At 39.8% G+C, this 12,684-nt stretch overlaps 1 protein-coding gene across 1 annotated transcript in view; it reads right to left on the reverse strand.

The window, feature by feature from the left end:
- The window catches only part of SMS (spermine synthase), a 56,931-nt gene that overhangs the window by 21,665 nt on the left and 22,582 nt on the right, over nt 1–12,684 (reverse strand). The window contains exons 3-6 of the mRNA XM_074905950.1: nt 5,542–5,635; nt 4,712–4,776; nt 1,983–2,158; nt 46–200 (exon numbers count right to left, since the gene is read on the reverse strand). Coding sequence (XP_074762051.1) covers nt 46–200; nt 1,983–2,158; nt 4,712–4,776; nt 5,542–5,635 — 490 coding nt within the window. The remainder of the gene's footprint in view (nt 1–45; nt 201–1,982; nt 2,159–4,711; nt 4,777–5,541; nt 5,636–12,684) is intronic.

The following is a 12,684-nucleotide window of genomic DNA, read 5'->3' on the forward strand; positions in this document are numbered from 1 at the left end:
ATGAAGAAAGTCAAAATGAATGATCAGTTGTTTGTCAAAGGATATCTCTACCATAGTAACCATCTTTGGCTTCAGTTTGACTATCTCGTATAGTATACCTCCATCACCACCTCCTAGGATCAGCACTTCTTTCCCAGTGTAGTCTTCCTTTCCACTGCCCATTATGGCTTGAGTATATGCCAGGTCACTCTCTGCCAGATCTGAATGGAAGGAAGAGAAAAAGTTGGACAGAAACATTACCTCTTTAATTCCTCTCATTAACTGGTATTAATCCAAAGGTAATATACAGACCAAAGCAAGAGCACCTACAGAAACAACCTACTCTGAGACAGTCCAAGTAACAGGAGGTTGCTGGTTTACCAAAGCTAATGAGATCCTCCTCAGAATCCCACACAGGATTTCTCTAGTTCTCAATGCAAACCCAGCAACAGCTACCTCAGCATTAGGAAGTACTGCATGCCAAGAGAAGCGAAATTGTAAAGCAAAACTGTCTGTGCTTAGGACTTGATGTCCACACTTAATATTTCAAGGGGTTTTTTACCTCAGTCTAGTGCTGCAAGACTAATCAGGAGATTTCTGAAAGTACACTCTGGACCCCAAACTAAGAAGAGCAACCTAGCTGAACTCCCATGAATCCCTGCACAGAAGCCTAAGCATGACCATTAACTGCTGAAGGGCCCTGAAGCATGCCTTCTGCTGACTTGTTCACCATTAGATTCAAAGCAGGCAATAACATTCCTAAGGTATAACATATCAGAGCTACAAAGGCAAAGCTGTGTGCAGCAGCACATCATGACATACCGTATCGTTTTGCTAGGCAATCAGCACTTTGCTTATAAGCATGCAACAACAATGCAGTATTTTAAAATCCCATGAAGGTAAATAAGTAATGGCATACTTTCCTTTGAGGCACATTGTGACAATATTCAAACAAAGCCTCATCTCCATATGAAACTCCAATTAAAGTTTCTTATTAAAAGTATGGAATACCTAATTTGGTGATTTCAAATTCAATTCTAATTGAATTAGAAAATACCTTGCTAATAATTCAATAAAACCACTTTTCAGCTGCCATCTGCACAGAAATCCCCCTGACAGTTACAGAAAGCTAACAGAATGGTTAGAGGTATTCCTGGTTATTTCAAAGAGCTATAGTCAAATCTCTTAATTACTCTGCCATTAGACTATAATTAGGTATTCAGACCTAGACAGTAACATCCCTCATTTACCTCAGTCAGTATTTTTCAAAGTAAGTACTGACAGATTTTACAAGTCATACTCCTTGATACCTACATTTTCTTGCAAATAGCATTTTTATCCAGCTTAAAAGAACAGTAGCCCATCTTCTCCTAAGTTCACTTTCAAAAATACAAAAATCAGAGGGCACAGTACCACATATAAGGACCCTCCCATAAACACTGTGTCACTTCTGATGAACTTAGAACTCAACTGAGCATTTTGAAAACTGAGGCAGATGATGTTCAACAAAGCAGCTAAATGGTTTAAGATACAGCTGCTCTGTATCTCACCAAGAAGGTAATTCCCTTAAACTCTGCCCACCAGCTCCTACTTTTTCATATTTCTTTAGAATCCCACTGCATTTTGAAGACCCACAAAGTAACTTGTTTTAATGACAAAAAGAAGCCCTCAAGAGGCTGGACTTGCAACAAATGGGTAAAAGCTCATATAAAAGGAGTAGAATAAGCTCTGCTAGAGAACACTGACTTCTATTCTCCTGTGACACCTTCCACAGCAAAGATGACTTTGGAGAAAGAAATCTTTTTTTGTACTCTAGATTTTACCCTGGTCAGCCTTTCCAATTAAAATACTTTGTATTCAGGAACAGATATATATGTGCATGCATACGTAGCTTCTAGCATCAGTGCCATGACACTTAGGAATCTATTAAAACTGTGCCATAGGAAGATAGAAGACACCACTTCCTAGTTTCACACAAAAAAATCCTCAAATGAGATACTTACTAACATCCCCACTGAGAATAAGAATATTCCCAAACTGTTTTGAATGCAGAATTTTAATATTCTGAAAAGGTGAATCTTCATCATAAACAACTTCATCTATGTCATACTCCACCAGACGCCCATCAGCTGTGGGCCAGTATCTGTCAATGACACCGCCTCTCAAAATGGCTGGCAATCTAGAAAGAAATAAATCAGAAGATTACAAAACATTTGAGAATGTTTATTTTCTTAAAAATCTCCCTCTAAACATCCTATGGATTCACCATAATAAATAATATTTACAAGAGGGATCTAAGAAAACTTGCAAGATTTATCACTGAGATACAAGAAACTTATCAGCCATATGTTAAATATACATAACATGCTAAGGCACAGATGAAATTAAATGGTTATTTATGTTCAACTTATGATGTGCATGTGAGAATTTCTACTCTGAGAGGATTCACATAACATACCAGCCTCCTCAGAAGAATCAGCTCATGACTAGAAATGGATACAATACAAAAGCAAAATACAGATAAAACACCTGACAAAACCTCTTCCCACCTTCAGCTCAGCTAATGTTACTTCTTTGAGATTAGTGGATCTCACCCTTGTAAATTTGTACTGAGACATTTTAAATACATAGACAAACACAAAAAGTAAACTATTATAGTATTTCAAACTGAGCCAGGTCATCCTGCAATGTATAAGCACAATCCTTGTTATATCAGCTAACAGTTTGTATTACTTTTTGAAAGTGGTTCAAGCATCTGCATGGACTGTTTTGGTTTTGATACTTTTGTTTGGTTGGGTTTTTGTAATTCCATATAGAAATATCTTGGTTCAAATCAGTATTTTACCTGTAAAGACAAACTATATTTGAAATGGCAGGGATCATCAAAATGACTGCACTCTATTAAGCAACATGTGCAGACACAGAGTTCATCAGATTTCCCCACACACACATCAGAGTTAAGGGTGGGGTTTTTTTCCACAGAAGGGTGTAGCAAGAGACCAGACATAGACAAGCTTCTAAATTCACTAATGATTCTCAATAAACACCTAAAATATTTTTTCTACCCTTAGCGAGCCACAAGATGGCAGCACACGGTGAGAGCATGAACACCTATTCACTATGTCAAGACAACAAAGAGGCAGGAACAACTTTTCGAGCAGAGCTGCATGTGTGAAGCTAACACCAGAAGGATGCTAAGCAAATTCAACAAAAATCAAAAAGTTGAGGGGCATGAGACCAGATCCATGTCAAATCCACTGTTCTAGGAGGTTCATCATCCTATACTAAGGTAATCCCATTAATCTACGTCACTTCAGGCAGACTTTTTCCTGACCCATTTTTCAAAAACTCCTGTCATAGGAATTCCACAGACTCCTAATATTTCAGTACTAAAATACCAGAGCTTCTCCCCCATATATACATTCACAAGATTATCTACATTTGCACGCTGTGCACGAGGTAAGGCTTTACAAGGACAAGGTACATCGATAGCTACCTGTGGCTTACATACACCTGTTAAAACACAAAAAAACCAGATTTGAGGTATAACATCACTTTTAAAAATCACTACCACTTTACCTGTGGTCTTGTATAGCCTTCAGATGACTTTGTTACAGTACAGCTTAGCTGTTTCCCATCTTGTAGTTTGCACCTCGGCTTTACCAAATCTTCCTGATTTTACACTGCTTTTCACTTTCCTTAAATCATTTCCACTTCTGCCTATATTCTTTAAAGCACCTGCTGAACCCTCCAGCAAGTGCCTGCCTGCATTAAGTGTTCCCTGATTTCAGGGCGCCAGTCACTGCCGGACAGTTGACAGGAAGGCACCAACATGACCTGTGTCCTTCCAGAGCCCTGGGAAACTCCAGCATGAATGCTCTTTCAGCAACAGGCAACGAAGCACACATCTTACTATATAACTTTGTATTTAGGCAAACCAAAACAAAAGAAGGTTTGCAAAGCCTCCCTTCTTCAGTTACCAGTTATATTAAAAAAGCTTGTTACAAAACATTATCTTCTTGGCAGGGCCCTAAGCGCACAGGTTCTCCAGGGTTGTTCACCATGATTGCCCACAGCAGGGGCAGAGCTGTGAAAGAAACAGCTGCAGAAAACCTTGTTGGGGCACAACCCCCACCGGGGCTTAAGCTTCATTTTAGCTCCAGCCCTCACAGCTGGTCCCTGCCCAAGCTACACTGCAGCTCTGCCCATACCTGTCCAAGTCCAAGCATTAACAAAAATGCTAATCCTTGACACCCAGCTTGGTCTTGGTGCTGCCTCAGTACTATAGCCCAGCCTGGCAGTCACAGAACTGGGGCCAACCCTGGTCACCATCACCAGCCCTGCTCACCTTGTCCACAAGCTGTGGGACATGGCCCAAAGGATCCAGGTCATGCCCTGGCTTATCCCCCTGCCACCCTTGCCTCCCCAGACCTTCCAGAGCAGCCTGGTCTCACTTCCTGGTTGCATTCTCTCCCACCATTTCATGCAACCATTTGCAGGAAATTAAAGCAGTAATCCTTGCCCAAAGTAACAATACTGAAGATGAAGCTTAAAAGAGTGACAAGCCTCACAGTACCTTTAATTCTGTAATAAAAGAATTTTAAAATATTGTGAAAACCACATGCATAACTTCATACTCCAGGCTATTCACAGTACAGCAAAGCATTATTTGCTTATTATCTTGAGCAACTATGCAGACAAGCCACATACAGAAGTAGATGTACAAACTCACCGTTTCACCCTTTTTATATTACCATGAAACAATTCTTTCATTCTTTCTTCTACTTTGTTTAGAAGCTGAAAAAATAGCAAATGAGAGGTGGAATTTATAGGTGATCACTTAATGTAAAATATCTGTTAAATTAGGCTACTTGGAAGGCAATAAAAAGCAGCACCTGCACTAGAAGGCTTTGAAATGTAACATTAGAAGCCTATGAATAACTAGCTGGTCACCTTAACCTCACTACTAGCAAGAATGTGCATATTGTAGCAGCTGTCATCACTGCATTTAGTTGTCCTACAGAATAAAATAGCCACACCTTTCAGGCACAGCAAAAGAGGGAACACAAGAACCCTGTAAGGTTTCATTCCCCCCAAAGCAGTGGCCTATTCCCCTGCAATATCCAACTGCTGGAGCCTTCCTATAAAGGATGGTGAAATTTTTCTCCATGAGGAAGAAGTTTTGAATATAGAGGCTTCCCATCTCTCAGATTAGAGAAGAAAGAAATCGTACATTAATACATCAGGTTGTGGACTGAACGTCAGTTCTCCCTCACTACTCTGGGTACCTGAACAGACCTGAGCCCTATCCAAGGCCAAGGCCCTATCCATGTCTCAACTTCTACAGTAAAGATGAGGCCCAGGACATGCAAAAGAGCATGTGTCTGCATGCACACTCATATGTGTGTGCAACTACAACAGGTGTTACTACTCATCTGGAAGTACTCAGATTTGAACTAACTTTGATATTTAAAAATCTTCTACCAAGATACACTTTGATACACCTGAAGAAAAGGGAGTCCCCATGCAATTTGATAAGCCCAGTAAGTTAAGCACTCATACCTGATCAACTTCCTCTCTTCCTTTCATATGATCATTGTAGCTCTGCAGATCAACCAACACCAATCCATGAGGGTGAATTCTCAAATTGGCAAAGCTACAAAAAAAGACAGTGGCTATTATTTTATTATCGACAAATCAGAGTGAGGAAAGTCTGAAATAAGTTACATTAAATTCAGAATGCACTTTCCCCTGCTGTCTGTAACTGTTGACTGTGCCAGCTCCAGTCTTCCTGGGGAAGTCACAAGCAGCAAAGTTGCAAGAGCACGCAAGTCACTACATGACTAATAAAAATCAGCAGACAAGGCAGTGAAACAGGGTGTTTAAGCCAGAGCAACTATGGTACAAGGACAAAATACACTACCTACTAGTCTCAGGTCTTTAAATAAGGCCTGCTTGAAGAGGTGTGTTATGTTGGGTTTTTTAATTGAAATTGAGCCTCAAGAAAACTGGACACTTTCCTTCCCCCCTATATCTTCCTTCTCACTTCAAGGTTGTACTTTGAGTTTTTGGTTTCTTTTGGGGGAGGGTTACTTTTTTGTCTGTTTGGGTTTTTTGAAACTTTATAGCAACTATTCACAAAAAAAGTGCTCACATTCAAAGCTGAATAAAAATTTGTAAGTGAGAAACAATAACACAAACCACAATCTTGACTGGCAAAGAAATTACAGCAACAAACTCTCATTGATGAATTCAGATGCAAGACAGACAAAATTTCTATTGTATATTGTATTTATTACAAGAGCAGTTAAATACCAAAGAGCAAGACTTCACCATGCTACATGTTGGGTGGACAAATAGAGAATCTTCAAGAACTTGCAACAAACAAAGAGGACTATGGGGAAGGACACAAGAAAATAAAAACAGAGTAGCAGAGGCTATATTCTTTCCATACCAAGGAGAGAAGAAGACAAGATAGATAAAAGCTACAAGGACATTATGTAAAGGAAGGCAGGGAAAGCATACACTGAAAGAAGGCAGAGGAGGGGATGGGAACAGGAACAGCTGAGCAAAGAATAAAGGGTATTCAGGGGTGGAAGTTGATTAGTACAACACAGAGCAACCCCAGGTAAAGCTGTATACAGTTCTTTGAAGGCCCCTTTCTTTCTTTGTCTGCTTAAATCATCCCACTCAGCCTCTAAGGCAAAACACATACCAGTTCCTGTTAAGACAAAAAGTTTAGGTGACCTCCCATCTCAACACCACTCCCACCTTTTTTTGTCCCTTCCAGAGCTCCTTTCCTAAATTGTTAGCCTCAATATGAACACCACCTCTCCAGCGGCAGTGGGAACTTTGGCTAGCAAACACTCCCAGTTGCAGTCAGAAAGGAAAACCTGAATATTCTGTAAATGTTATCTGAAGATTATAAATTTTGGTAAGTGTAAAATGATCAAATGATGAAACCGACTGAAGTGATTCAAGAATAAACACTCTTGAAGTGATGTGTTCAGAATTCACAGAGAAATCATTCTAGATAGGCCTGGGAAGTCTCAGGCTTTCCTGAAGACTTTATATACAGGTCTTACCTTCAGGAAGAAAGATGTTTCAATACAATACGTGCACACCCGTGTTCCCACTCAAGAACCTACAGATTGCCACGCTTTCAGTGACACCCCCTGCCCCCCCGGCCGCTGTCCACTAGGTGTCCTCTGGACAAGAGCTTATGATTAGGGCCAGGAGAGGGCTGTACACCCAGTGGCTATTAAGAGAAGCCACAGAATAGAATAGCCTTAAAATACGCATTCCCTGGCCCCCACCAGGCAATTACTCCTGCAAAAAATGAATCATATTGTTTAACCCTGATGAAAGTATGAATAGAAAATAGTTCAGAAGTAAATAAAGGTGGGGTTTTTTCCCTCCTTTTTAACCACCAGAGAGTGCTACCACTTAAGAGACCAGATTTATGAGCTAATTAGAAGAATGAGTGCTTTCAGTATTCAAAACTAAGCAGGCTTTTGGTTCTCTCATACAAGCTATTATATAAGAAAGTATTTAAGAAGAACCAGCAAACTCATTTTACTGTACTCCTGTCAAAACCAAAACAAAGCAGAGGAAGCTATTCTCAATTTCAGCAGAAATTCAGAAACTGCATGTTTTCGGATGTTGTGCCCCACTCACTGAAGGCTGACACAGTTCAGTACTTTGATACATGGACCACCTCATACTTTGCATAGTGACCACCACATCTTACAGCTTAAGTTGATGCTCCCATTAGTACCACTAAAACACAAGTAAAATCATTAAAAATAAAAAAGGGGGCAGGACACACACACACTCACCCCCCTAGTATCTATGGGGATTCAGAGTTTAACACACATCTGTGATATTACAACCCCTTGAACCAAAGGGACTCAAATCAGTTGCATGCCCCTCCAAGAGTCTCCTGGTATTCAGCATAGAGAAAACTGCTACTGAAAGGAAAGCTCTGGAGAAAACCCTACCAGGATTCTATTTGTATGATTTTCATGTCAGCAAGGTTTTTTTGTAACATGCCTAACATGAGAGGAAAATAATAGTAAGGCATAAGAATAAATAGCTTTCTCACAAGGTTCCAGGAGATATCTTTCTTTTTTAAAGGAGAGGAAGACAAAAGAGAATGACTCGCTAGATGGAAGCACTGGTCACTCCAGCAGGTTTTGGACACAACCAGAGTTAAAAGTTCCTGGTGAAGTCAGTAGACCTGCTCCACACCCACACAGCTGCAGTGCTACAAGAGACAATGTATTTGTAGTTCATAAGAGAGCAGCGTTATTAAGTTCTCTGAAATCTGGTACAGTGCCAGAAATATTTACACAGTTAGAAACACTTTTCATCAGTTTATTCCCAGATTCCAGGGGCTACTACTTACACAAACAAGCAACAGATTAATTGTCCCATGACTTCAGTTCCCTTTTAAATTCCTCTCCTACAAGAATCACATAGCTGTCCTAACATTTGACAGCTGACAGTCTTCACTTCCCCTGTGACTACATAAAATATTTCCTCAGTACAGTTATGTTACTGTCTTTGCTTATAGGTCTTTTATTAGGTAAGAGGCAAGAAGAGGCAGAGGGTTGGCTCTGAAAAGCACAACCACACTCTGGACTTATCATACAATGGTATGACAGCATTAGAATACAGAGACAGTAACACTGCAAAACCATCATTCATTTCATCAAATTGTTAACTCTATTGGAATAGCAGGGTCCTAACATCTGGAGGGGAGAGAGATGAAAGGCAGGCACCAGGCTGGTGCAGTGGGACAAAATTTCAAGTTTTAAGTGTCTGGGTAATAATCTCAGTTACTTTATGGTAAACAACCTTGAATTAAAGTTAAGATTTTCAAAGAAGCCAATACAGATCCAGGTCATTTATACTTTGGTTACAAGTCACATGGTTAAAAATAAATACCCAAAATGAAACACCTGTAAAGATTTAAACACACAGCAAATCATACAAGTGCACATTCAGAAAAGCAACCAGCCTAGTAGCATGAAGGCAACAGCAGCAGGCCAAGGCTGAACTCACAAAAGACTTATCAGCTTCAATCAGCAGAGAGCAAAGGCTATGATGGCTTTTGTTACTTCACACTTGCCTGCTTGGCAGAAAGCAGGTGAATGCAGCTTTTCAGCAGCAGCAGCTCTTTTAGAGGAGGATTTTTAAGAACCATGATAATACAGCTTCCATTTTCTACCTATGAAAACATAGCAAAGATTACTGTACAATCCAGATGAGGGGAAAAACTGAAAAATGAAGTTTTCACAAGTCTCCCTTCCTGCATCTTCTTACTGAAAAATTTAATTCTTGTTTTCAGAATAAAACACCTGCCACACCTTTGGTGTGTGCTTACATACATGTTCATAAAAGCAGTCAGAAAGGGATCCCCTCCTTTCCATTAGGCAACAAAACCTGCATGTGAAAAGCAGCCCCCACTGTAACAAAGCCCCACTTGTTGCTGCACCTGCATACCTGCCACATCTTCTAAGGCAGTATTCAAGCTTTTTGTGCTCACATGCAAACAAGCCTCAACCACAGAAATAGTTCTACTGAGTGCAGCATCTTGCCACCCAAACAATGGGGAACATCAGATATTAAGAAATAAATCCCAATTGTATAAATCAAAAATTAACTGTTTGAAAAGGCTTTGGATGAACATCATCTTCAGTTAAGAACTAGAAGGGAGATCAACACATTCTAAACCAAAAGGTGTATCCTACCTTAGTTACTTGTACTGAGGAGTAAGAAACACTGCAGTCCCACTACCACCATGCCTAGAGATTAAGACTGGATAGACAGGTACCTACAAACCCCTCTTCAGCTGTCAAGAGCTTTTATCTGCTGACAGACTGAGTCACTCTAGAGTAGACAGAAAAGTTCAAGTATCTGAAGAATAACTTGTCAATAAAAGGATCACCTGTCAAATTACACAAAGGAAGAAATGAAAACCTGCTTATACTGGAAAAGCCACAAATAAAAAAATTGCCATGACATTGTTGCTGTAAAGCATACTTTTTAAATGCTCTTCATCTTAGAGAACCTAAGGGACCTTATGGAGTTAAACAATCAGATTTTCACCATACCATTACTCTTGTTCTTTTTATAAAATAAGTTAAACCAATGATACCTACCACATTCTAAACTGTTGCTGATTCCTAGCAACTGGTTCTACTTCAGCCAATTTTTATATTCTAGGTAACTCCATGAATAAGCTACATTTTCACCTGAAACAAAGAGTGAGGAATGTTCATCCTGCTCCTTTAAAATATGCTGACTAGCATATAGAGAGGTTTGCAAGACTAACACAGAAAAGAAAAAAGTAAAAACACTCACCCCTCCCTTCATGGTGTTAACATTATTCAACATTACCTTAAGTGACATACAAACCAACTTCAAATGGGTAAACCTTGCTGTGAACAGAGAAGTCAAATGCCAGTAGGATTACACTTCTCTAAACAATAATTCAGACACAGGACAGAAGCTAAAAATGGATGTGTGAACATGACAAGAGGGAACATGGATGCACAAAGGACAACAGAAACCCTGGTTAGAGTATGTAATAGAAGAGTACTTGCTCACAAACAGTGAAGCCATTAAAATACAGTATTAGTTGAGAAGATACTCAACAATTCCCACAGATTAGCTTTCATTATTTTCTCCTTAACCTAGACTTAATAACTTTTTAAATATATGTTAAGATATACTGGGCCCTATGACTCTGTACAAATTACTAAATACATTAAATGAGATTTTAAAAGTTAGGAATGTTAAGTCTTTTAACTGTCCAGTCTAAACTACAGTGTGACACTTCAGTAAAACATGCTGCTTAAGGGAACCCTGAAAACATTCTGGAAGTGACCTGAAAACACACAGCTCAGGAAAACAAGACTGCTGGGGCCCAAAAACTCGGAGCAGAGCTCTCTTGTAAGCACTACTGTTCCCAAACCAGCGTTTGGGCAAGGGGGCTGGCAAAGCAGACAGACATGTATCCAGCCTCACCAGAGACAGAGACCTGAGTGGCTGAAGTGAGCTATTTCCCACCCAGCTCTAGAGCCTTGTGTTGACAACCACATGAGTAAATGTTTTCAGCTGAACTTCCTCAATTAGGTCCTTTGTCTGAGTAAATCACAAAGTAAATGGACCAGGTAGAGTTGCCACATGTGACTTTTGCTTGCTTAGCTTCAGACAAAGGAGAACAGCGATCTGTTGCTTTGGTAATGACAACAGGAAAGTATGGCTTAATCCCCAGATCAGCTCCAATTGGTTTAACTGTCACAGCCCTCCACCGAGCTGTTCACACCGTATCTTCGTCCGAGACAAAGTTTTGTCAACAGCAGTGCCCACAATTCAACAATCAGTAGCATGGGGCACCCTGCAGGCTACGGGGGTTATCTCTGCAGACTTTGGAGCGTAGACACTGTTCAGCAACATATTACTATCTCAAGCGGTTTTTTCCTGGGATTAGTACCCAGCTTGTTACATCAGCTGGGTATCTTTGTCTTGCAACGGCTCAGTCACCTTTGGCTGGTTAGAAATGTGCTTGTACGTGCATACTGACAAAACCCCTACTCATTAAGCATCAGCTCATGCATCTTTCATCCTGGGGAACTTTTGTGCCCAGTAACACCAAGCCATCCTTACAGGAAACCACCCCTCCATTACTTTTTTTCTGTTTTTCACTACAAGCTACTTCATTTCAGCAGTACAGTTTCGCCCTGGCTAATTTCTTCCTGGTTGTGACAGATACTTTAACATAGAAATTTTATGACTTTAGGTCTCAAATAAAATGCAGACATTACTAGCATTAAAATAAAGTCTAATTAGTTGGTAACAAATCCTCTGTACATTCACCAGTTCATTCTTACCACTCATTAAATATTTCTGTTTTGCAGGGTTTTTTAACTGTCCAGTCCATTGGTTTTTAAGTGTTCACACCCTCGTTTCAGTTAACTGAAACTGTATCAACTGACATTAACAGAAGTTGTTTAAGTCTGCCTTAGAAAAGTATATGCAGTTTAAATGATCTGAAAACTCAAGAAAAAACTGCTGAGGTACCAGAACTCACAAGAAAGTTCTCCTACACATGCAACTGTTCCCCAATTCAGAGTTTAATGGGGCTGGCAGAGAACAGAGAAGTACTTTAATGGACACCACTACAAACAATAAGTTGTCTAGCTAAAGTCAGTAATTTTCAGGAAAGATAAATCCAGTATGCCCTGCAGTTCAGATGCCAATGAATATCCAGGAGAAAGCAATAATCATTCTTTATTTTGCATTTAATACTGCACCAGAAAAAAATAGCCACTTGCAAAGCAAACATTCCCCTCTTAATATTCAACTCTTCTGTACATCTTGTTCATTCTTCAGTTTTGAGGCTGTACCAAACTGCAGTTGCCTGTTATGTTTCTGATGCTCTCCTGGATAGCTTCTCTTTGAAGTTCAACTATTTCCAGACCTGTATTATATTAGAACTTTGAGAACTTATAAGGATTAAGAGTCTTCATTAGCAAGTATATTTTTGAACTGACAACACTTGTACGCAATTTAACATCAAGCTGACAACAGTAATTTTACATTAAAACCAAGCTCAGCTAAAACTTTGACAGTTAACGATGTTTCTTTGGGTAGTCCACTCATGGTTAGATTAGTGAGGCAGACAGTGAAGCACAG

The sequence above is a fragment of the Athene noctua genome, chromosome 1, assembly GCF_965140245.1.
Source record: "Athene noctua chromosome 1, bAthNoc1.hap1.1, whole genome shotgun sequence".
Lineage (NCBI taxonomy): Eukaryota > Metazoa > Chordata > Aves > Strigiformes > Strigidae > Athene > Athene noctua.